The sequence below is a fragment of the Serinus canaria genome, chromosome 2 (assembly GCF_022539315.1).
Source record: "Serinus canaria isolate serCan28SL12 chromosome 2, serCan2020, whole genome shotgun sequence".
Lineage (NCBI taxonomy): Eukaryota > Metazoa > Chordata > Aves > Passeriformes > Fringillidae > Serinus > Serinus canaria.
Window position 1 is genome coordinate 150375402 of NC_066315.1, and position 26661 is coordinate 150402062.

The 26661-nt window shown below is 46.4% G+C and overlaps 1 protein-coding gene across 1 annotated transcript in view; it reads right to left on the minus strand.

The window, feature by feature from the left end:
• The window catches only part of ZC3H3 (zinc finger CCCH-type containing 3), a 126931-nt gene that overhangs the window by 23616 nt on the left and 76654 nt on the right, over positions 1-26661 (minus strand). The window contains 5 exon segments of the mRNA XM_050970597.1: positions 4634-4703; positions 6394-6505; positions 6508-6548; positions 8128-8209; positions 18824-19017. Coding sequence (XP_050826554.1) covers positions 4634-4703; positions 6394-6505; positions 6508-6548; positions 8128-8209; positions 18824-19017 — 499 coding nt within the window.

The window sequence follows — 26661 nt, forward strand, 5'->3', positions numbered from 1 at the left end:
CGCAGGGAGCGAAGGCGCTTCCCTCAGCATCCTTCAGGATGCTGGAAAGAGGGTGAAAAGCTGGAAACTGCCACCAGGAAGAAAATTCCCTCTGGACAGTGTAGGGAATGGGATGGGGAGATGTCATAAATTCTAGGAACATCTTTCAAAGGAATGATGCAGTGATGGACATGGGAACAGCAGTGCAGGGTACACACCCAGCCCAGCTGCAACATTCCACAGTGAATTCTTGGAGGGAATCCCAACATCCCAGAGGAAATTTTGTCCATCACAAAGGCCAAAACAGCATCCTGGGGGTGCTTCCCATTTGGCTCTTCTGTGGATACACAGCTGGCTGGAAGGGGGTTTGATAAAGGCTCCAAAAGGTGGTTCCTAGAAAGGGGGGGAAAAGCACCTCCACAAGGATTTTGGAGGGGGCTGCATCATTCCAAGGCATTTTCCTGGAATTCCCCAGGGCTGTGATGCCTGTCCCTGCACACTGGGGCAGGCAGGGATGCTCCAGGAGGGAGTGAAATGAGGAGGACAGCAGCTCCTGCTGTGAGCACTGGAGAAGGAGAACAGTGGGATACATGGAGCAGATCCGTGATCCCGCGCTCCTGCGTTCCCGAGTTTCCACAGTGTGACAGCCGACGGGGAAAACTGACGGAGCAAGGATTCTCCTCACCGTCCTCAACGCACAAACTTCACCTTCTGCCAGCTGTTATCATTAAAAACAAATTACCAGCCTGCTGCCATATTTCAGCATCCTTAACTCACCGGCAACCGCCGGCAGCTTCCCGCTTCCCACCCGGACCAGGCAGCTGCCGCTTGGAATGTGGGATTCCCGAAGGTCCAGCTCCTCCTGCTCCTACATCCCAAATTTCCTCACTGCTTGGCATGGTATTGATCGCCCCATCCACCAGTAGCATCCTGGTCCCACCACTTCAAGCATCCCCAAGTAATATTTACAATCCTGCAATAACCATGGCCGGGGCTATCCAGAAAAATCCCTTATCCCTGAAGGGCACATTAAGGGTTGAACTAAATTGCCTCGCTGGAGGCCGAGAGGAAAGAAAACAAAGGGTGCTTTAAAAGAGGAGAGTTTATTTTTAATTGTCTTTTAACTGCAGACATTAACATAAAGGACAGGGCTCTGGGGCGATCTTTGGCAGTGCTGGTGGTGTGACCGTAAACGATTCCCTTAATGTAGTTTTTGATATAGAGCCCAAATTAGCTCTAATAAAAAGCGATAATAAAGGCAGCTCTCTGACAAAAATAAACTCCTCCTCGCTGTCAAGCCCGAGCCATTATCAAGAGGAAGCAGCGCTCTCATTTCAATTAACCTTGTTTGCACCCCAGCACGTCCACACAAATAACAATAACATTAATTCAAGGCACTGGGGCGCTGCGGCCGCCTTCGACAGCTTTGACTCTCTACAAGCTCTGGAGGCAGCAGCTAAATGAACCCGAAACTCCACGTGAGCCTCCAAATTGCTCACAACTGAGTTTTGAAGCTCTATTAGGGAGAAAAATGCTGATTCTTTCCGAGTTCCTCAAGGGGAAAAGCTGTTGGAACAGCAGCGGGCGGCTTCTCGAGTCCCGGCCTCTCGCAACCCTTCCTTCCTTCAGATTTCCTGGTTTCTCCCTATTGCTGGGATGTGTCAGTGGCTGTGATCCACTGTGGAAAATTCCCTGTGTGTCACTTCAGCAGGTGCTTCTCACCAAAGGCTCTGCCTGCGTCTCCTGTGGAGCAAAATTCTTTAAACTGTGAGGCCCTGGCACAGGATGCCCAGAGAAGCTGTGGCTGCCTCATCCCTGGAATTGCCCAAGGCCAGGCTGGACAGGGCTTGGAGCAACCTGGGGTAGTGAAAGGTGTTCTGCCCATGGCAGAACAAGAACTTTCCCTCTTCCCCTGGCTCTTTCTTCCATCACCAGAGGGTGATGGAAACCACTGGAGTTTGGATCTGCAAAGCTCAGTGACAATGTGGAGCTTGGATCTGCAAAGCTCAGTGACAATGTGGAGCCATCCTCCCTCCTGGAGACCATTCCCTGCTTGGAGCAAAGAATTTGCTGCTTTAGGATGGGGAAAAGCTCCCTGCTGCTGTGACAGCTGAATCCATGCAGTTTTCCATAGAAAACAGTGCTTCTTCCCATAGAATAGGGTGATTATTCCCATTTTTCAATGGGGACACCGAGGCATGGGAGTGCATGAAGGGTGAGAAACAATCTTCTCCTGAAAACAAGAGCCAAGCCCTGCCAGCCTTTGATCCTTCACCTCCTTTACTGGATATCACATCCCAGTAAAATCCCACCAAGGTGAGACACACAACCTGAACTTTATCTGATGAGGAGGTTTTGGGGTGTCCCTCTCCAATAACCACACAGTGAAATCGACAGGACCAGCAAAATCAGGAATCCCCAAACCACCACATCATCCCATGGCAAAAAAAAACATGGATTGCATTAAAACCTCAACTCAAATAGCCAAAAAACAACCATGAACAATCCCTCACCTGAGGAAAAGGTGGGATTTACTCCAAAAACTCCACAAGCAGGAGGAAAACTGCTTCTTTCCTCTGCTGAGTGCCTCCACCTGCTTTTCCCAGCCCTGATAAATGAGGGAAAAGCCACCTTTGCCAAGAACCACTCAGGTTAACGGGGAGCTCCAGGACTTGGAAAGTGAAGTTGCCTCTTGCTTTAGGAAGCAGCATTCCCATGGCAATAAATCACCCTGGAACAAGTTTGAACTCCATGGAGGAGGTTGTTTCTCTTCCAGCCCTTGTTGATGACAAGGTGGCAAACAGGGAGACCTTTGAACCACCCTCAGGTTGGTTAATCCTGTGAAAAATAATTCCCCTTCCCAACAGAGCATGGCAGGAAAAACGTGCTCCGAAAGCTTTTCAGAGCTGCCTGCTATGATTTTGGTTTGTTAATTAATGATTCATCTTGAGTTTAGGTGATGCTTCATTAGCCCAGGATAAAGGTGAGATGGGCTGAGGTCACTGCATCACTGCATCCCATGGGATCCCATCCCAGGGATTCTGTCCCCAAAATGCTATTGGCAAACAGCTCCTTGACATCGTCACTCCTTTTAAATTCAGTTTTATTACCATGATATCACTGTTATTCTTCTCAAACTGGTGGGGTGCTGCTAAAGGTTGAGTTTTCCATCATTTTCCATTTATTCACCCAAAACAGAGCCCTGAAGCCAAATCTAGAGGTCCTCCTTGAGGGACCAAGTGTTCCTGGAGGGGAAACTGAGGCCACATTTCCACCATGAATTTAAACATGTCGAGGAATATTCCTGGGTAGAGAGACCACAAATTCATCCAACCATCACATTCTTTGGAGGATAAACCACCAACTGCAACAGCTCCTTGGGCACATCCAATTCCCAAGTTTTACCCTAGGTTTTTTGCCCTGGGACCAAAAAGACTTCACCACCTTCTGAAATTTCATTTCATTTGGAGCTCATGGTTCTGTGGATGAATTTCAATCCTTCACCTCAGAGGTGCAGGCAGAAGGTTGCACTTCATTTACTTGGATGACAAGAAGTAGTTGGCCTCACTAGTTACAATAATTTTGGATAAACCAACAGCCAATCCCACTGCAAAGCTTCCTTCGTCCTCGGCTTCTTTATTTCTGAAGTCTGACGCTGTTACAGGATAAAAAAAAAAAAAAAACCCAAATTTTTTTCCATCTATCAATCCTCATCCCCATTCCTGCTCTGACAGGCCACGAGCCAGGGAATGCAGCTGTCCCCATCCCTGTTTTATGTACTTGTGATTAAGTGACTCTGAAGAGAAATCCATGTAAAAAACATCTGGTGCTCCGTGTCTCATTCCGAGCAACTTCCCGGATAACTTACGAGCTCCCCATGGACAAGGAATGTGCCTCAGGCACCTCAGCTTCCGTGCTGGAGTCTCCAAAGCTACATCCAAGTGGAGATCCCAGCCACTAAAACACAGACTGAAGTACTAAATCATCACTGATAAACCCAAAATAAAAACCCGGGATTATTTTTCCACCTTGTGTAATAAAACCACACAGATCCAGATACATCAAGAAGGTGGAAAACAATGAACTCCAGAGTTGTTTTCCCATGGTTTCAACCTGATTTTGCTGCTTGCCATTTTAGAATTGATTTTTATTAATTTATACCTCCAAGTTATGTTTCTTAAAACATCCTCTGACTCCAGGACAGATGGACTTCCAGGGAAATATGATCTTAGGGAAGTAAGGAAGGATTAAATGCAGCTAAATGGACTTGATGATCTTGGAGGTCTCTTTTAGACCTCTAAGACCTCATAGGTCTTTTCTAGACCTCAACCATAGGGTGGTGAGGCCCTGGCACAGGTTTTCCAGAGAAGCTGTGGATGCTCCATCCCTGGAAAAATTCAAGGCCAGTTTGGATGGGCTTGGAGCAGCCAGGGGTAGGGGAAGGAATCACTGCCCATGGCAGAGGGGTAGGAATGAGATGACCATGAAGGTGCCATCCATCCCAAACCATTCCATGGCTCTGCCATGATTCAGGAGCCTGAACAGCTCAGCAAGGAAACTCCAAACTCAGCTGGAAGCACTCAGTGAGGAAGAACCTTCCTACAACCACTCCTTTGCACAGAGAGCCACATTCCCATTGGGAAGTCACACAGACCTTGTCCTTGGACACTTTGTGGGAAAATGGACAGGTCCCATCCGTCTTCTTGCACGTGCCACGGAGAAACCTGGAGATAAAACAGATGGAGCAGGTTGGACACGAGGTGGGTCACAAAAACCACACAATTGCTGCCAAGCTCATCCATAAACCCATTTCACACCCTGAATTAGTACAGATCCCCCTTGTTGGAAGAGCAGCTGATGATTCCTGATAGATTTTATTCTTTCATCACATTTGGCTGCTCATTAGTAGGTAGAGCAAGGCTTGTATCCCAAAATTCAGACATGATGCTCCCAGAAGGAGAAAGGTCTTTCCTAGAGCCCTGATTATTCCAAGTTGCAAAGAAAAGCTGTGGATTTCTCATCCCTGGAAGTGTTCAAGGCTAGGTGGGAAAAGGCTTGGAGCTTGGATAGTGGAAAGTGTCCCTGCCTATGGCAGAGGGGTGGATTGGATGATCTTGAAGGTCCTTTCCAATCCAAACCATTCCAGGATTCTACAATCCCATTCCATGAGATGCTGGATGAAGCTCCAGGTGGGAGTGGCCAATGACCAGGAGGAGCCAAGAGAGGCCCAGAAAAGGAACCAAGATCCCAAAGCACATGAGGATGTCCAGAGTTTTCCTAGGAGCGACCACTGTGAGACAGATTAACAAAATTTAAAAGTTATAAGACTAAGCTAAAGAATAGGGTTAGAGATAAAGGAACAAGGATGAGGAAACACAAAACTGGGAGAAATCAGTGTTGTCCTCCAATGATCCATGGAAATGAGACAGGTTAGAGACCCAGAAGACTTCAAGGAGCACAATTCCTAAAGTAGACAAGGAGTTATGGAATTTGCTATGGGAGATGTGTGAGAAGGAGTAAAATCAGTTAAAAAACTAATAAATCACCTTCCCCTCCTCTATCGTCTCCCATCGAGCTTTGAGCAACTTCCAAGTGATTCCAGCACAGCAGCAATTTCATGGAAAAATTACTCCAGGAGTTCATCAGTGGAGTTGGCTCTTCTGCACTTTTTAAATGACTCATAATAGAGTTTAATCAACTCTTGGGCAGGTCTAATGAACTGCCAACACAGATCAGTTCTCCTGGAATAAATCACCAACTCTCCGAGCTGCACGATGGCACAGGCTGAGGGATTCAAATCTGCTGGACTGATCCAAACAGATCTGAGGAATGCTCCTGAAGGAAAAACCTGAAGTGTGGTCAGGGCAGGGGTTCAAGTCACCCAGACCAGAAAAGAAGCCTCCAAAGGGACCTTAGAGCCCCTTCCAGTGCCTAAACAGGCTCCAAGAGAGCCAAAGAGGGATTTGGGACAAGGGATGGAGTGACAGGACCAGGAGAATGGCTTCCCACTGCCAGAGGGATAGACAGGATATTAGGAAGATACTTTTCCCTGTGAGGCCCTGGAATGGAATTCCCAGAGAAGCTGTGGCTGCCCCATCCTTGAAAGTGTTCCAGGCCAGGCTGGACAGGGCTTGGAGCCACCTGGGATAATGGAAGGTGCCCCTGACCATGTCAGGGGTTTGGAATTCAATGATCTTTGATTCCCCTTCCAACCAAAACCATTCCATGATTCTCTGACCTCTTCTTGTCCTCCTCCTTCCAACCCAACAGCGCAGAACCTACGCCTGACCCAGAACTCCCATCCCTGTTGTCCTACATCTCTGTTACCAGTTTGTTTCCCTTGGGAATACCCCACAAGGAAGCACCAAAGCCACCCAATGTCCCAGTTCACCACCATTCCGTGTCCATCCCTACCTGGTGCAGACGGCCACTTTCTCTGGATCATGGATGTAGGGGCAGCTCTCGCCCCGATTGCACTTCCCAAAGCGGTTGTAGTACATACAATATTCCTTCTTTTTCTTCTTTGCTTGGCTTGACGGATGATGGCCAAGCTCCTCTGCACGGCACGGCTGAGAGAGAAAGAGGGACAAGGTCAGGGAAAACCTCCAGCTCCAACACCACCACGACATGGAGAGGACACCTCAACAATATCTGAAACCACAGAGAAGCCCATCTTTGCAGAGAAATATTTAGCAATTTTGTGCTCATAAGCACTCAAATATTTTCAATTTTTGGCTGATTTTACCCCAAATCATTAAAAATCTGCACGGTTACACCAAAGTCACCAGTGAGATCCCTTCCCACCCCCATAACTCTGATTTTTTCTTTGGATTTATGAGCATGGAGAGGGTTTCCCACACTTTTGGGGAATATGGTGAGGAAGGAAACATCCTGTCCTTGTGCAGCACAGGATGCCAAGGCTGAAGGACTTGGAGGGCTCTCCAGCACATGTCCCACCAGCTGGGCCTGATGCTGTTCATGGCCTTCAGTGGGAACCTGCTCATGAACCTCAAAGAATGAGCACCTACGTGATGGCCACAAGAACAAAAAGTACCACCAAAAAGCTAAAAAGCTCCTTTCTAATTGCCTGGTCCCACAGGAAGCTACTTAAGGAGCTCAGAAGTTGCTTAGCACATGTTTTCCATGAGCTTCCAGCTGGAGAGGGAATTACCTAGCAACTCTTGGGATATGTGGGACCAGGTGGGAGAGGGGAAGTGCTGAGATCCAGGTGAACACAAATCATAGGGGTACATCAGACCTCTCCAAGTAGATAATTCAGGGTAGGGCACAGTCAGATCCAGTTTGATGAGGACACAGTGCATTATCCATGAAAAACACAGGTTCAAGGGACTTATTTTCAGAGGAAATGCACATTTTTCCCTCTGTAATTGCTGGTTGTCTGCAGCTCCTGGATTAAAAGGAGGTGCAAGGCCAAGTGTAAGGTCCTGGATGTGTAGTGGGTAATCCCAAGCACTCCGGACGGAGTGGAGAATGGATTGAGAGCAGCCCTGAGGAGAAGGACTCGCGGGAGCTGGTGGATGAGAAGCTCCATATGATCCAGCCATGGGAGCCCAAAATGTCCTGGGCTTATCCCACAGTGTGGGCAGGAGGGGATGGGGAATTTCTGCCCCTCAGCCCCAGTCAGGTGAGATCTCACCTGTGGAGCTGCCTCCAGCTCTGGGGTCCAACAGTAGAGGGATGTGGAGCTGCTGGAGCAGATCCAGATGAGGTCACAGAGATGCTCCAAGGGCTGGAGCCCTTCTGCTCTGGAGCCAGGCTGGGAGAGCTGGGAATGTCCATCCTGGCTGTCCAGGCAGACCTTGGAGCCCCTTCCAGTGACTAAAGGGGCTCCAGGAGAGCTGGAGAGGGACTTTGAACAAGGGCTGGAGTGCCAGGAAAAAGGGGAATGGTTTCCTACTGCTGGAGGGCAGGGATAGATGGGATATTGGTAAGAAATTCTTCCCTGGGAGGGTGGGGAGGCTCTGGCTGAGCTTAAAAACACCTCGAAGTAGAAGCTGCAGAAAAGCAGCAGCCAGAGCTTCACCAAATCATCCTCCAGTTCAACAGCTGCTCCTGAAACTCCTGATTCCCTCCTGAACATAATTCCAAAGATGGAGCACGTCATTCCTTCTTCCCATGAGTACAGACCTGGCAAAGTATCGGCACGTTGAGGATCTGCTCAGGCTGGGCGTAAAGACCCCAGGACTGGGTGTGGAGTGCAATCTCAGTGCTGGAGAGAGAGAAAAAAACATGGATCATTGCTTGGAATCGAGAAATTTTGCAGGAATTTCACACAGCCCTCAGTACCTCAGGTCCACAAAAATGATTGGAGGGGTGGAGACCCTTTGCTATGAGGAAAAGCTGGGAGATTTGAGGTTGTTTGGCCTGGAAAAGAAAAGGTTCCAGGGAGATCTTGGAGCCCCTCCTATGCCTAAAGGGGCTCCAGGAGAGCTAGAGAGGAACTTTGGACAAGAACCTGGAATGGCAAAACAGAGGGAATGTCTTCCCACTGCCAGAGGGCAGGGAGAGATGGGATATGGGGGAGAAATTCTTCCCTGGGAGGGTGGGGAGGCCCTGGCACAACCTGCCCAGAGAAACTGTGGATGCCTCATCCCTGGAAGGGTCCAAGGCCAAGCTGGAGAGGGCTTGGAGCAACCTGGAATAGTGGAAGGTGTCCCTGGCCCTTGCAGAGGGTTGGAACCAGATGATCTTCAAGCTCCCAACCCAATCCAAACCATTCCATGATCCTGTAATTTTATTTAACCCAAAGCACGGAGCTCCCAGAGAACCAAAGGGACAAAGACGCCCTTCAGGGACTTCCACCTCTGGAGCAGCCCCAGCACAAGTGCTCCTTGACAGCCCCAAACACAGCAGGAATTTTTCCCCTCAGCACCCAAACGTGCCAGAACACTTCTCCAAGCAAATTCACGCTTCCACCATCAATCCAACAAACTTCCACGCTTGGCTTGGCTGCTCCCTGCAGCTGGACAGGGAAGCCCAGCGCCCACTCCCATCCATGCACGCATGGAATTAAATCATCCTTGACTGGTGCAGGGAAGAACGACTGGGAAAGGAAGGCTGGATTTCAGTTTTCCAGGTGGGATGAGAGCGGCTCAGTCACTCACCTGCCAGCCCGGGCGTGTTGGGAAGTTGAGCGAGTGGAATTTGATTGCGCGGCACCGCGAGCTGTCACTCGGCTGCCGGCGTCGGCAAAGCCCCATCTGTTCCCTCTGCACATCAAATTCCATCAACGGGGCGTTTCAGCCACCACTGAGATGGCTTTTTTTCCCTGTTTTTTTAAAATTCCTTCTCGTGCCAAGCTGTAGGAGCATCTTTTTTTTTTTTGTGCTAGAATAAACATTCACCAAATTTGGGATGCTCCGAAGATGCTGCTGAAGAATCTCCATTAAGAACAGTGTTGACTTCCCAAATGATGTGGGCAGAAAGTCCCAAATTAAAATCCATTAGGACAGGGCTGGAGCATCCTCAGCCCTCTGGAGATCTGTATAATATTCCTTAAAGCTACACCAGGAATCAGCTCCTGAGGGCAGCAGATAATCCCTCTAAATATTTAATATTTGGGGATAAAAGCAGACGCACAGGGATGAACAAGTTTGGAATCACAGAATCATGGAATGGTTAGGGCTGGAAGGGCCCTTAAAGGTCATCCTGGACAGAAAGGAGGAATCACTAAAGAGACAGAGGATAAATAAAGGGGTCAACACCCTCCTGCCAGTGGGTTGGAATTTTTATGTAACAAAAATACATCAATGAAATTATTTTATTGGGCTTTTTCCCCCCAGTTTTCATTTGCCAGCAGGAAGCCATGCAATACCATGATGTGCATCTCCCATTCCAGGAATTAACTTGCATCCCAAAGGGAGTTTAACTACCCAAGAGCTGGTCCCATCCATGACAAAATCCATGTGAGATCCATCCAGGTCTGGCAAAGCACTTGGAAGCTGGCAAAGAAAACCCCCACCCACATTTTCCCACTCCCTAATTATTCATCCCGTGTGCAAATCCTCCCCAAACTCTTAGAGAAATCACCCAAATATTTCTCCAAGAGGAGCCAAGCCAAGAAAGCTCCGTAATTAAACATTTCCCCATCCATTGGGATTTACTGAGAGAAAACTCAGCCTCTGTCATGAGAGTATTTTTGGAAGCTCTTGCATCATGGGTAAAAGTTTAAATAAAAATAAAAGCTTTGTGTACATTCAAGTAACAAGAAGGGGGTGCAGGAGAGGGGATTGGATGTTCCCGACTTTTCAGGAGGTCCAAGGAATCTAAATTTGGATTTTTAGGGTGGTTGTCAACTCAGAATTCCCAACCGGTCACTACAAAGCTTTGTATTAATAAATACATTAATAAATAAATATTCCTGGCATTGGAGAGTGTAGTATTAAAATTGGGGTGAAACTGGGACATCAAAAGACACTGGAAAATGGGATAAGGGTTAAATTCCAACATCAGGAGCCAAAATTTGTTGCAGTCTGGCCTAAATTTAAGAAAAAGCTGAAACGATGCCCCCAGGGCTCAACTTTGGGAGTCTCATTTGGTCCAGACAAAACACAGGGCACATCCCAGATCTGTCCCGTTTTCCTTCTCAATCAATTCCCATCTGGGGAGAACATCAGGACACAGAGGTGCTGTCGGATCAGGAAAGTGACTCCCACATCTTTGGCATTGCCAAAGTCCTTCACTGTGGAAATTTAAAGTGGTGCCACGGCAAATTCCTCCCGTGTTCATGCTCCAAGGCAGCGGGAAGGGAATGGAGAGAGGAAAAAAAGCAGGAAAGTAAGAAAAGCTGCCACAGAGAGCATCAAGAACTGCACATTGAGGGCTTTTGAAGCGATTACACCCAGCACAGCGGCGTCAGCCGGGATATTTTCCACCCTGTGGAAGGGACAGGTGGATTTCTCTCCCCCTTTCCTGATGATTCAGTCGCTTGGAAGAGCATCATCCGTAAGGAAACCCACAGCCCGTGCAAACAGGGCTGTTTCTCTTAATGCATCATCCCAGCCCGACGCTGGCAGCTCCGGCGGCTCCGGTGGCTCGCGGTGAGAAGTGATTGTTGTTCCCAATCCAGCCGGGAGACTCCGCGCGTCTCTCCGGAGGGAGCGGGAGCTGTCATGTTCATTAAATGCATGATTACAGCTATGATTAATAGCAGGGGCTACAGCCTAACTCCTTCTTTTTTTTTTTTCCCCCTGCTCCTACGAAGGAATCCACAGCCAAGCAGTCCCGCGGTGTTTTCCGCAGCGTTTGGCTCGATGTTTGGAATTCCAGCTTTTGATGGAAAAGGGGGAAAAGGCACAATTTATCCTCATCAAAAACAAAAAAAACAAACTTAAAACAAGCTGGTTGGATGCTGCACCCCTGCACCAACTATAAGTTTACTAGCACCTTTTCATACCCTTAATCCTCAGGTGGATCCAGGTCCATCTCTGGCATCCTGTTTTTTTTCCATAACCCAAAAACACAGCTCAAGACTCAACCTTCTCCTCCAGGGAAAGGTTGGCAGAGATTTCCCTTGGGAGCCCAGGAACTGCACTCAGAAGCAACACTCGGTGCTTTCCAGCATTCCCACATGGACATCAGGATGCTCTCATTCAATCCAACATTCCTGCTCAGCTCCCCATCACCCAAGGGCTTGGGATGCAACAAACACACCCCGAAAACAACATTCCAAATAGTCCTTTGAGTTAAAAATTGACTGCAAATATCACAGTTAATTATCACCTGCTTAATTATTTAGGAAGGACTTTTATTGCTCCAAGGCACAGCTCAAGGATCACGACCTCATGTCATGGAAAGGTCTGTTGGAGCAACTCATCCAATAATTTACTTTTTTTAAATGGTGGAAAAGCTGTAAAAACTGAAAAAAAAAAAAAAAAAAAAAGGAGAAATCCAGGAAAGGGAGAAATCGAGAGTTAGGGTGAGCTGGGACCAAGGGACGATGGGCAAGAAGGTGAAAACACTGTTGGAATGATGAGTATTGAGCCCATTGCTTCCTATCTTCCACAATCCCAAATCAAGGATAATTTGTGGAAATCTTCCCCATGGAGGGAAAAAATCAATAGAAAACTAAAATAGCAGAAAAAAAGGAAGAAATTCAGAGCTGGGGTGTGATAGGGCCAAGGGATGGGCAAGAGGGTGGGAACATTGTTAGAATGATCAGAGTTGAGTATCAAGCCCATTGCTTCCCATCTACTTCCACCATCCCAAGTCAAGGATAATTTATGGAAACCTTGTACACAAAGGGAACCAATCAGGGATTTGCCCAAGCAATGACAGGCAGGTGATCAGCTCTGCTGGCCAGTGCTCCAAACTGGGGATGAGCACAACAGGGTGATCCCATTTTTTGCTCACCAATCCCATGGTTTTGGAATTGTTTGGTCCCTTATCCCTTTTGAGCTCAGTCCTTTGGCTCACTGAGTACAATTCCTTGGGTTTGGAATTCCTCAATCTTTTATCCCTTTTGAACTCAATTCCATGGCCCCTTGAATCTCAGTGCCTTGTCTTTGGGATTACTCAATTCCTTACATCCTTGGTCCCTTTCGAGCTCAATTCCTTAATTTTGGCATTCCTCAATCCCTTGGCCCCTTCCCCCTCAACTCCATGATTTTGGGATTGCTCAATCCTTTTATCCCTCAGGGGTCAGTATCACCACACAGCCTCTCCTCAGCCTGTTCCTGGAACAGGCTTTCTTAAACTGGAAAAGGCTTGGAAAACCTGGAAAAGGCTTCCTTAAACCACACTGGCTCCTTTAATAGTTTCCATTATCATCCCACCTCTCCCACCGCAGCCTCCTTCGGAAAGAGCCGAGCGATTCATTTTCCGAGTCTCTCCTTGGCTTTATTGCTGAACCGAAAGTTTTGAGGCTGCACTTGGGGAAATTTATTTCTTTAATTATTATTCATTTAAGTGGGTTCCGCGGATTTCGAGGATCAGCACTCGCAGCTGCTGGGGGTCATTTATTTCCCTCACTGGACAGCACAAGTCCTCATTCCGGAGAAGACAACAGAAAAAGAAGGGATGAGCTGCCTCTAAACAAGCAGAGATTTTCCTGTTTTCCTGCCTCACTCTCCCCGCATCCCATGAATGTCCCTGAGTCAGGTGGTCATGAGAGTTTTATTAACAAAGCAACTTCAATTAATGAATCGGCTTCAATTAATGAAGCAGCCCTGGGGTGGATGCTGTATGAGCAGATGTGGGCCAGGAGCAGGATCTGATCCCTGCAATTCCAGAGTTGAGGAATTGAGCTCATAAAGCGAAAGGGATTGATCAATCCCAAAGCCAAGGCATTGAGATTGAAGGGGCCCAAGGACTGAGCTCCAGAGGGATGAAAGGACTGAACAATCCCAAAATCAAGGGATTGAGAGTGAAGAGGTCAAAGGGATTGAAGAATCCCAAAACCAAGGGATAGAGGTCAAAAGGGGCCAAGGGATTGAGCTCAAAGGGGCTGAGGGATTGAGCAATCCCAAAATCAAGGGACTAATGGGGAAGCGGCCAAGAGACCCCACAATCCCAAAGACAAGGCACTGAGACTGAGGGGGCCATGGAGCTGATCTAAAAAAGGGTAAGGGATTGAGGAATCCCAAAAACAAGGGATTGAGTTTAAAGAAATTGAGGGACTGAGCTCAAAGACACAGAACAATTCCACAAACAAGGGCTTGAGATTGAAGGGGCCAAGGGATTGAAGGTGCAAAGGAATTGAGCTCAAAAGGGGTAAGGGATTGAAGAATCCCAGAACCATGTGACTGAGATTGAATGAGATTGAAAGGATTCCCCAATCCCAAAAACAAAGCCTTGAGATTGAAGGGGTCATGAAACTGAGCTCAAAAGGGGCCAAGGGATTGAGCAACCCCAGACAGAAAGAACTAATCTGAAAGGAGGAAAGGATTGAGGAATCCCAAAGACAAAAGACTGAATAAAAAAGGGGCAATGCGATTGAGAATCAAAAGGGATCAAAGGATCCCATAATCCCAAAGAAAAAGCACTGAGATTGAGGGAGCACTGAGCACTGAGATTGAGATCAGAAGAGGTAAGGGACTGAGCAATCCCATAGCCAAGGGAATGACTTCCAAAGAGGACAAGGGATTTAATTCAAGATGGGTAAGGGACAAAGCAATCCCAAAACCAAGAGATTGAGACTGAAGTGTCCAAGGGATTAAGCAATCCCAAAACAAGGGACTGATCCTGAAGAACCCAAGGAATTGAGCTCAAAAAGAGGCAAGAGACTGAGCAATCCCAAACCCAAGGAATTCACCTCAAAGGGAGTGAGCACAAAGGGATCCTGGCACCAGCAACACCAAAACCAGTGGAAACATGAGGACAGCAACATTCCAAATTTCCCTGCTCTCACACCTTGCTGCATTGGGCTGGTCTCTCCTCCACCACAGTCTTCCTTACCCCTCCAGTATGATCCCAAAACACTCAAGGAATGTTGAAGACAGAAGACAGGGTCATGATGGACAAACAAAAAGCTTGGGATGTTCCCACAGACACGGGGAAAAGACAAAGCCGGGAGCAAATCCTCCCTAATTTCTCTTAAAATTAAAAGCAGAGACAGATGATGGGTGGTGGAAACATCCCTGAATCCCTCTTTTCCTTCTGTAAAAAGGAGAGGCTCAGAGGAAGGAGCATTCTCACAAGTGCTGGGCCAACAGCAGCGCTGAGCATTTCATCATCCTTGAAAAAGTTGGAAGCATGTTTCTGTGACATTCAGCACTTCCAAAATTAGTTGGTAAACAGGGAGGCCAGAGAGCAGTTTCTTCCAGCTCTGTGAAGGGTGGAGTTCTCCCACTGCAGCCCAAATCATGTTCAGGAGCATCCATCACCTGTCCCCAGCCTGATGCAGTGGAGGAGGGAGTCCAGAGATGCTCCAAGGGATGGAGCCCCTCTGCTCTGGAGCCAGGCTGGGAGAGCTGGGAATGTCCAGCCTGGAGAAGAGAAGGCTCTGAGGGAGAACTCAGAGCCCCATCCAGTGCCTGAAGGAGCTCCAGGAGAGCTGGGGAGAGACTTGGGACAAGGGATGGAGGGACAGGACACAGGGAATGGCTTCCCACAGCCAGAGGGCAGAATTAGATGGCATACTGTGAAAAAATCTTTCCATGTGAGGATGGAGAGGCCCTGGCACAGGCTGCCCAGAGAAGCTGTGGTTGTCTCATCCCTGGAAGCGTCCAAGGCCAGGCTGTGTGGGGCTTGGGTCAACCTGGGATAGTGGAAGGTGTCCCTGCCCATGGTAGGTGGTTGGAATGAGGTGGTCTTTAAGCTCCTTTCTGACCCAAACCATTCCATGATTCCACGGCCTTCCATCTCCCCAGCTGATCACCTTTGCAGCAGAGAGGGAAACTGAGGCAGGAGGGGATGTTACACAGCAGGATGGAGACAGGAAGTGCATCTGGATGCAGGGAAAATCCCCCCCAGTTCTGGGAGGCTGAACTCAGCCATGTTTTAATTAATAATTTTTTTCTCTGGAATCAGAGCCACCATCACAATGTGTGGGAGATGCCTCAGCTCGAGAGGACTTTAAACTCCTCTTAAGCCTTCACCTTTGGGAGCTCAACAATCCTAGGTATCTCCAAGGCTCTGGAATCTATGGTCATGGAGACAATTTAAAAACCTCAATAAATAAAATCATGTTGTTTAAGGGGCCGGCTGTCACCTCTGAAGTCCCCAAAGCCACCAGCCTTTCTCCAAACAAGAGCTAAAACCTCAGCATGAGGAAATCATGCAGGTGAGGATTTGCCCACGGAAAAATAGCCTGGACTCTTGGAAAACCCTGCTGGAGCCAGCCCCAGCTGACGGAGTGCAATTCCTCTCTCGGCGGCAGCAGCAGCTCGTGCAGAGATTGGGGTCAGGGCTGGTTTCCGGACAATGTCAAACCTTAATTTGCTTTCTGCTGCTTTCAATCTTGTATTTCCCCTTCTGTATTTCTTTGTGAAACTCTACATTGCCCAGGACCTTTTGCTTCTCTCCCTGATTTCATGGAAATTCCTCCAAAATCTGGAAAATGCCTTAGCAGCTGGAGAAAGAAATGAAGGAAAAGTTCCTTGTGAGCGGAGAAACCTAATTATTCTGCTTGTTTAATTAATTGCCACGTAGCCATTTCTTTCCACACCATCCCACTGCCGATTTTCCAAGATTTCTGCAAAGTGAAAAAATACATGGGTACCGAAATACCAGTTATCCCAAAGGGAAAGAGCCTTTCCATGTATGATTCCACATCTTTGTCTTGCACAGGGATGAGAAGAGAGTATTTAAGCTCTGGGTTTTCTTCTCCATCCTTGCCCGAGCAATGAATTATGCCACATGCAAGGTTCCTATCCAGCTGGAAAGGCAAAAAAAAGTCTCTTTATTTCTGTATTTTATTTTCAGTTTTCCAGAGACAAGTGTGGAAGGTGCAGAAATCCTTTGGGAGCAGAGCCACACATGGGATGAGACCAAAGTTCTCAGCAGCTGCACAGGTTTTTTATGTTCAAACCACCTCCAAAAGTTTTTCCTGGGATTGCAGTGACACTTTCCTTGTCCCCAAGCCATGTGCCCTCCTCATCTCTCCAGCACCAACAAAGCCAATTCCAGAAGAACCACGGAAAACTGCTCCTCCCATTGCTCCTGGTAGCCCCAGGATTGATCCCAGTACAGCACAAGGATGCAGGAAATGCATCCCCAGGATCAAATCTTAACTCACCACCAGCATCCATCAATAAATCACTTGGGAATGCCACGACGGTGTGGATGGATCACCCCAGCGCCCGGCATCAGATTTTGTACAGTAGAGATAAAACCCCAACCCCATAAATCCAGGGAAAGAGCAGAATTATAACCCACTGGAAGTAAACTCCAAGCTATTAAACTGTCAGGAGCATTTCCCATCTCTCCCCTATTCCAAACACACGGTGCCTGGCACTGAAAGGAAAAGGAAAAGCCGTTTTTTCCCATCTTTTAAATAAACTTTGTCAAGTGTTGAAAACACAGAGCGTTGAGCAAACGTTCGCAGCCGATGAGAACACACAAATCTTCCGCCCTGCCAGGCCCAGTTATCCTAAGGCAAGAGGAATCTGTGGAACCCATCCTTGGGAAGGAGGATGAATTATGGGGAGAGATGAAAGATGACATGAAAACAGTGATCCACAGCAGTTCCTCAGGTTTCGTGGTTACAAAGCCAACGTGCTATGTGGAAGGGGGAAAGAAGCAACAGCAAAATAAGGGAACACCTTCAAAATAATACTTAGATGGGAATGTATTTTATAGGGAATAACTCTGGAAGGGATCTTCCCTCCCTAAGTGGGACTAATTAAACACAATTCTCTGAATTCGACCCCACTAGAAGACGTGGTTTCAGTGCAAAAGGAAAAATGGGGGTATCACATCTCTTCCATGCCCTGTCACCCCAAATCCCCTCAGGTACCCCCCACAAGCAATTCCAAGACCTGAATCTGCAGAAATCCTCCCATGATACCTTTGGATTCATCTCTCTTCCAGAAATTTGCCTTTAAGTTGGTGTTTCTCTGCTTGGTCCCAATCCAGTGATGGATATTCATGGACAGGCCAAATCTATCAGCCTTTGCTGAGTTGCCCAAATGAGACTTTGCTCATTTGTCTATTTCCAGACAAATTTAGAGACTTTCTTGCACATGGATAAATTAAAAAATTCACCTTCTTGTTGGGAGGCAGGGCCTTTTCCACCCACATCCTCCCCAAAAAGAAGTTAACTAAAGCTGTTCTTTAAAAAAATCTTTAAAATAATGGAAATTTTAGAGCCAAATGAGTCCAGCATTTCATCATCCTTGTCCTTGGAAAGCTCTCCCACCAGTTTAAGCCCTTTGGTTTTTGGCTGCTCCACCTGGCCATGGAGAGATATCCTTCCTTAGCCTGGCAGCTCCAGATCTTCCACTTTTCCAGTCCTTCCAGCCATCACTTTTTCCCAGGACTCTTCCTAGTGCTCCAACTCTGTCCTGAAATCTATCCAACAACATCCCTGTCCATGTCCTGGGTTTCACCCCTTTACTTCCACTCCTGCAGAATATTTTTTGCCTTTGGTGACATCTTCAATGCCCAGAGATGGTGCTTAAGGCAGAACCACCCTTGAGCTGCTTTTGTGCAGCTGATTATCCTGATCCAGAGACTGGAAAATCCCAGTACCAGTAGCAAAGCTCTTGGAAAAAATCTGAATTTTTTTTCTACAAACTCCTAAGCTGTTTTATGGCCGCTTCTTCTGAGTCTCCAAACTCTGATCCACCTAACGCAGTTTAACTATCCCCAAAAATTCTCAATAAACAGTTAGGGTGCAAAAATACTTGAGATCAAGAAGAAATTTTAAAAAATACTTTTAGCACAATTAAAATCTGCTCTTTTTTAAGAGTCCTCAAACACAGGAGAAGCTGAAACACAAATTTAATCGAAGTCATGATATAAAGCTGGGAATTCATCAAAATAGGGGCATCATTCCATGGTTATCTGCAGAATAATCTTCCCAAATTTTTAGGTCAATATTGAAGGTAATTTGATGAGCATCTCAAGCACATTCAACCTTGTGGTGCTGTTTGCAGTTATCCAAGACTTTGCTCATTAAACCAAGCTTAATGGCACGTCTCCACAAGCTTGAATTAAGTCTGACTTAGGAAAACCTCAATTCTCCTAAACTTTTAATTTCCCCAACATTATTTCCCCTTCGGAGCTACTACAAAGCAACAACAGCACTTGGCACCATGGGATGTCCACCACCTTCACATCTGGAATTCCATGAGGCTGGAGGATGAGTCGCAACCTACAGGCTGGGAATAAACAACTAAAAACTGAACTCAGTGGATTTTGGACATGAACTGGGACTGCTCACCTGCTCTGATGGGAGTTTTGGTGCCCAGGTCCCTGACACGGAGAGGGCTGCTGGAAGTTTTGGAGAGTTTGTTGGCCGACACCCGGTACATGACGCCGCCGATGCAGCGGAAGCCTTTGTTCCTCCAGCGCTGTTGGACGAGCTGGGATTTGCCACCTTGGAGTGAGGGTCGGGTTTGGTTTAACAATGGGGATCTGCAGGAAAAATAAAGTCAAGGTCAGCCCAAATTTGGGATAATGTCACAAAGAGGTGTTACTTCATGAGCAAACTACGGGATCAGAGACTCATGGAATGGTTTGGGTTCAAAGGGACTTTCAAGGTTATCTCATTCCAAACCCATTTCCAAGGGCAGGGACGGCTCCCACTAGGATGGAGGAGATGAATGGAAGAAGCAGGGATGTTCTTGCTGTTCACAGAGGAAAAGCTCTGATTCCTCATGACTGACACCAAAAAAATGACCTGCAGGGACTCTCCCCCAACTTCTCCCACCCTTGCTTGCATCTCCAGCCCCAGCAGAAACAACAAAATGTGGATGCAATCCCATGAGAGAATCAGCAAGGTGGGACCATCACTGAGATTAGCCAAGTTTTACGGAGTTCTACAAGCTTTGACATCCCTGGAAGTACATCAAAGCCAGGTGGGATGGGATTGAGCAACCTGATCCAGTGGATGGCATCCCTGTCAAGGGCAGGGGCCTGGAATTAGATAGTCTTTAAGGTCCATTCCAACCCAAAACATTCCAAGAGTCTCTATTTTTGGTATCATCATTCCTATTATGAATCAGATACCACAACTTTACTATTTTTATTCTGCCCCAAAATCTGGCTCTTGGAAGGATTTTCCTCAATCCCTGCAGGGGACAAATCACCCAAGAGCATTTCTATCCCCCACCAGTCACCTGGAGCTGATGCTGGACCTCAGTAGGGTCTAGTGGGTGGGGCTGGGGACCTGTTCCCACCTCCTCAACTCTCCCTAAATTCACAAAGCCAGTACTAAGGCAGTGGGATGGAAATAGATCAGGAATCCCGATCCAGTTACTGTCGACCATTATGTTATTCTGAAGAACCAGTAAGTTCTGAGGTGACACCTGAGGGATAAATATCACAGAATCCCAAAACCTTTCAGAAAAGACCTCCAAGGCTTTGAAGTCCAACCTGTGACCAATCACCACTTTCTCAATTAGACCACAGCACTGAGGGCTACGTCCAGGCATTCCATGAGCACCTCCAGGGATGGGAACTCCATTCCACCTCACTGGACAGCTCATCCCAATGTCTGACAACCCTTCCCATGAAGAAATTCCTTCTGATGTCCAACCTGAACCTCCCCTGGCACAGCTTGAGGTCATTTCCTCTCATCCTGTTGCTGGATGACAGGGAAAAGAGGCCAACCTCCCCCTTGCCACATGTCCCAGAGAGGCTCCTCTGCCACCCACAATCTTGTCCACTCCATGACCTGATACCTCCAGCACCACCCCACCTCCCTCCCAACCCACAACGCAGCCTCCCAGCTCGTTCCTATCCATCCCCCATTATCCAAACAGAGCCACTGCAGCCAAATCAAATCTCCTCCAGTATCAGTCGCCTTCCTCATTTAGCGCTAATCCAAACAGTAATTTGTTTATGCAAATTAGAGCTCTAATTTTGTATTAGCCCAAACTATGCTCATAATGCTATTAGCAGAACGTATATAAACCGCGCATTACCGGAGAATATCTGTAAATTAAGATCCCGCTATCCTATCAGCGGAATGCAAACCCCAATGAGCATTTCCTTTAAATGAACATGTGCTCCGAAGAAAAAGAGAGCTGGAAAATGGAATAGTTACATTTCCTAATGCTGAGCGTGACAGCCTATTCATTCCGGAGGGCTGTTGCCACTGGCTACCGAGCTCGGAAAATTTGCTGCCTGGTTTTTGTGGAAGGGGATGGGAATTCGATAAATTCCTCGTTTCAGTTCCCCCAGGGTTTCCTCCTCATGGAACTGCTCCGAAGAGGAGCACCAAGTCTTAGTGACTTGCAAAGGAGTCACGGTGGTGGCGTCGTTGGGTGAAGGGGGCGATGGCATGAGGGACATTTTGGTCACTCATGGATCACCCAGCACATCCCAGAAAACTCCTGCACGGCCAAGGATGCACCCAGCAGCAGCTGCAGGACCTGAAGAAAGGTCGTGTGGCCGTATCAGGACAATAAAAATAATATCAAATATCAAACGGCTGCAAGGGTGACAGAGATGATTCTCACTCTCTATTCTGCTTTTCTGAGATCCCATCTGGAGTTCTGTGTCCAGCTCTGGGGTCCCAGCAGTAGAAGGACATGGATCTGTTGGAGCAGATCCAGAGGAGGCCATGGAGATGCTCCATGGGCTGGAGCCCCTCTGCTTTGGAGCCAGGCTGTGAGAGGTGGAGGTGTTCAACCTGGAGAAGGGAAGGATTCAGGGAGACCTTGCTGTGCCTAAAGGGACTCCAGGAGAGCTGGAGAGAGATTGTGGAAAAGAGATGGAGTGACAGGAGACAGGGAATGGTTTCCCACTGCCAGAGAGCAGAATTAGGTAAGATACTGGGAAGGAATTCTTCCCAGGGAGGGTGGTGAGGTGCTGGAATGGAGTTCCCGGAGAAGCTTCAGCTGCCCCATCCCTGAAGTGTCCAAGGCCAAGTTGGATGGGGCTTGGAGCAATCTGGAATACTGGAAGGTGTCCCTCCCCATAGCTTCCATGGAACTGGATGAGCTCTAACCTTCCAACCCCAGCCATTCCAGGATTCTAATGAAGGTATTCCAAAACACCATCATGGTTGTGACAAGACCCATCCCAGCTCCTCTCCCTCCCAGAGACACAGCCCTGGGAGGACCCCAGGATGCTCCATTCCTCCATTCACAGGGGCTGTAGTGCCAGTGGATTTGGGGCTCCTTTTTCCCAGTTGAATCAGTCCCTTTAAGGAATTCTGCAATTCCATATATATTCCCTATATGTTATCTCTGGGTAATACATAGAGAAATTCACACACATCTATTTCCATATAGATACACACATAATTGAATATATATACCCTGAGTGTATGCATTGAAATACAATATCTATATATTATATAGAAAAACAAATATTGATACTTCCATATATAAATCTATATATTATCACCTGTATTCTCTGGGACTCCTATATCCATCAATTATCTCTAGATACTATTGAGTATATGCACTGAATGCATATACTGAATTATCTATGTTCAATAACATCTAGATATGTTCAATATATATATTTATTAATACTTAGAGATAATTTATATGAGGCCTAGATACTATTTTTATTCTTAGTACTTTATATTATTCATATATTATTGAATATATAGAATATATATTGAATTACAGATATTCACTAATATATAGGTAATACATATAATATATAGATATTGTTTTCTATACATTATACATTTCATATTTTCCTTAACTCTAGTAGAGGGGATGGAAGAAGTCAGGGGTTCATCCAACATTCCCCACTCTGGTTTGTAGGGAAAGGCTGGGATGTGGCACAGCTGTGGCAGCAATCAGGGCATGCATATACAGATATACAGATGTAAAGATCTACATATATATAAATACACTATATATATATATTTATATAAACTATATGTAGACATATATATACATACAGGATAAACATATTTAAATAGATATTTAATGTATTTAAATAGATATTGTATCTATATAATTATATCTACATACTATATGTAGATATATTCATATATATTAAAAATATTCTATATCTATAGAGATACATTCAATATCTATTGAATATAAATTTACATGTATGCCCTAATACATTATATTATCACACAGACACACATATATGAGATAATACATTAAATGAAACCTTTTTTGGCTGTAATGTCAGTAAAACCCAACCCACCCCAAACCTTGCACAGCCTCAGGGGCTGCTAACACCACCAAAGCCTGACTTACTGGTTTAAACACCAGTTTAAGATCCAATTGGTTGAATCCCCCAAATCCTCAGGGTGTTTATTTTCCTGCCTTCCTGCTCTCAGATCACCAGAGTGGTCACACATGTCTCTCTTCTTTAGAATTCCTTAGGGATGGCCCAGCTCCAAACGGAGGGAGCCTCCAAATGCAGACGCGGTATCAAAACATCCCCACTGAGGCAGGGAGTTGGGACAGGATGATTTTTAAGGTTCCTTCCAATCTATTCCACGAACTTATGATTTTTTCAAGGATTTTGATGAACAACATCAAAACTCATCTCATTCCCAAAAAGGAGTGGGGCTGAACCTCTTCTAATTTAGAGTTGTTGTATTTTTGAGGGAGACAAGTGACCTCTGGGTGGTCTCCAAGCAAAGCTTCTGCAGAACATCTGCTCAGGCTGCCGAAGGGCCACCAGACTGAAGCCATGGAATCATCACAGAATGATTTGAGTTGAAAGGCATCTTCAAAATCACCAAGTTCCAATCCCCTTCCATGGGCAGGGCCACTTTCCAGTAGAACAGGTCACTCCAAGCCCCATTCAACCTGGCCTTGCACACTTCCAAGGATGGGGAGTCCCAGCCAGGAGCTCAGTTTGAGCTCACTGGAGGCTTGGCTATCTCCATTTCCACCTTCTGGGCGGTGCAAATGTCCAAGCAATGATGTCCCCTCATCCTTTTATATATATAAAGTAATACTTATTAAAGTATTTACTATATTTATTATTCATTATATTAGGCAGGATATTCATTATATTATAGGAGCCTTAACAGTTTTAAAATTTAAGGGAAATTATGTTTTATATGGAAAACCCGTGCCCACACAGAAGAGCAGGGAGGGAACTCACCTTCCCAAACTTCACTTACAGGAACCCTTAATTTCCCTCTGAATCCAAGTTGTTGCTCCTAAGTGCTTGTGTGGCCCCAACACAGCCACCAGTGTGGGTGCCCCCCTCCCTCTTAGTGACATCCAAGCTGGTGGTGGCAGGGAAAAGCCACCGGCGAGGGCACGGAGCCGAACGCCCATCGCTTTTCATCGGCGGCGGGATCCCAGCTCTCCGTGGAATTGTTACCCTAATGGAAAGGACGGCCTTTGGAAATGAACTGTATTGACAAAAGAGGATAAAATTAACGAGATAATAGCCGGGCCAAGGACCTGAAGAATACACTGGGCCCCTCGACACGAGGGCCTTGTAATTCCCTTTCTGCCGCGCATCCCGCGGATCTAAAGAGTCCTCCCGTCCGTCCACAAGGCCCCGCTCCGGCAGGAAATTTCATTAACGCTGGAAAATAGGAAAGGTATTAAGCGTGGATAATGAAGGCTAGAGTGTGAACAGTGCCTTAAGATAGTCTTCTTTCTAGCCTTTGTAATGGGAGGCATGAACTTTCCCTTCAAATCCATTTCTAATCCATTTGAAATACTACAGCAAATTATCTCCCCTTCAGCCCAAGAGCGGCCGGCCAATTTACTCCGAATAGAAGTGACAATGCTCCGGAATTTATCGCCATAACCTTGACTACACAAGGTTGAGGGTTGTCTTTCCCCCACCCCCAGAGTGGACAGCGGAAGAAAAATTTTTAATGAAGAGGGGGTGGAGGAACGACATAAAAATGTTTAAAAACGGCAGCGAGGCTGGAGCAGGTTCAACGTCAACTACGGGGGAAATCGGAGCCTTATGCTAAAAATGTTACAAAGGGAGGTTCCAGGCTGATAAAACTCTTAATGCCAGGTTGGATGGGGCTTGGAACATCCTGGGCTAGTGGAAGGTGTCCCTGTCCATGGTAGGGGTTTGGACAAAATGATCTCTAAGGTCCCTTCCAACCCAAACAATTCCATGATTCTGTAGGATGAGGTTCAGGATTTTCCAGTGCATCTCTCAAAGCAGCAGCAACTTTGCCTCATTCAGAACATTTCATGCTGCTGCTTAGTAGGTGCTCGTGTTGGTCAAGTCTGATTTCCCAGGATCAAACATCGCCCTGCTGTGTCCTTCACAGAATTCCACAGGCATTTAGGTGGGAAAAGTTCTCCAAGATGATCATCCAGCCCAACCATTCTCCCAGCACAGCCAAGGCCACCACTGAGCCACATTCCAAAGTGCCACATCTAGACAGATGTTAAATTCCTGTAGGGATGGGGATTCCACCACTGCCTTGGGCAGCCTGCCCAACCTTTCCCAACCTTGGGAAAAAAGCTTCCCAATATCCAAACTAAACCTGGCACAATCTGAGGCTGTTTTCTATTTTCTTGTCCCTTGTTCCTTGGGAACACATCCTGAACCCCACCTGGATCCACCATCCTGTCAGGGAGTTGTGGAGAGCCAGGAGGTCCCTGAGCCTCCTTTTCTCCAGGCTGAGCCCCTTTCCCAGCTCCCTCAGCAGTTCCTGGTGCTCCAGACCCATCCCCAGCTCCATTCCCTTCTCAGAACAGAGTAAAACCACCAAAACTTCAGCCAGAAGCTAGCTGGGAAAATACATTCCCTCTTCAAATAACCTATATTTAAGATTATAATTTTATATATTTATCTAAATAAAAAGGAAAAAAACTGGGAGATTTTCAAGCCAACATGGAAAATGAAGGTTAAAAACAAGAATGAGCCGCTCCAGCCTGCTCAGATTTAACACCCCCACCCCCTCACCAACACAAGACCATGTGATCCAAAAACTCCACCCAAATCCCCACAAAAACTCCCCTGTACTTGAAATTTAACATTTTTAGAGTATTTGATGTCTCTCAGTTAAACACAACCCCACCAGCAGAGCAGGAACATCCCAGCGGCGTTTCCAGCCGGCTGAAACCGAGAGGATTTCCCGGCACTGGCGGCGATACAAGTGGCTCTTAAAAAATGGTTTTCTTTTACTACTGGATTTCTTCTTTGGGCTCAGCTTATTTTTTTTTTTTTTTTTAAGTAATCCTTACATAGTCAGAAATCACATTTGCATGCTGGCATTTGAATCCCGAGGAAAGAGCGGATCATCGCGGGGGCAATGGTTGTGGAAAGCAACAGGGAGAGAGGTGAGGAAGGAGGGAGCTCGTCTGCCACAAGCCTGGAAGGTGGCAATGGAAAATCCTCATTCAGAAGGAAAAAAAAAACCCAAAAAAATCACATTTTCCTCAGTCATTCATCATTCCTTAGCAAACAACACAGGATTTAGGGCTAGAAGTGTTCCTCAAACACACCAGGAATGCTCCAAGATGCCCCTCGGAAGCTTCTCCATCTTTATCCTCACCCATCAGATTCCTGAAGACCCCAAATTTACATCTAAAAGCAAGTAATTGCACTAAATTGTTTGATTTATGGGATTTTTATCAGCACTGACGCTTTCTCCTTAAAATAATAAAGGTCAAGCCTCAAATAAACACTTTCTACATCAAGCTTTAATTTATTTCAAGAACCTGATTGGAATAATTCCAATCATTCAGCCCATTGTTGATGATATTTGAGGTTGGAAAAGTGACTGGAAATTAAAAATAGAAAGGGATGTGTATTTTTCCCATATACATCGATAAATACAGAGGATCCATCAGTTTTAAATACACAGTAACAGGCAAAACTACATTAATTTACACAAACAATTCCCTCCTTTCAATACTTACTTCTAATTATGAAACAAACACTTAAAAAAAAAACCCTATTTTAATTTGGTTCAATTGAATCTGAATTTCCATTCAAATGCAGCTTAATGTTAATCTCAAGGAAAAAAAAATATAATCCAGCCCAGATCTCATTTAGCATTTTCAAAACCTGGGGAAAATTATGAATTTCAATGAGCACCTATTAAGCTCCTTAATTACCTAAATAAAGACGTACCTTCCCAATAAATCCCCCTGACCTGGAAAGGAAAATAGTTGCAAATAAATTTAATGGTTA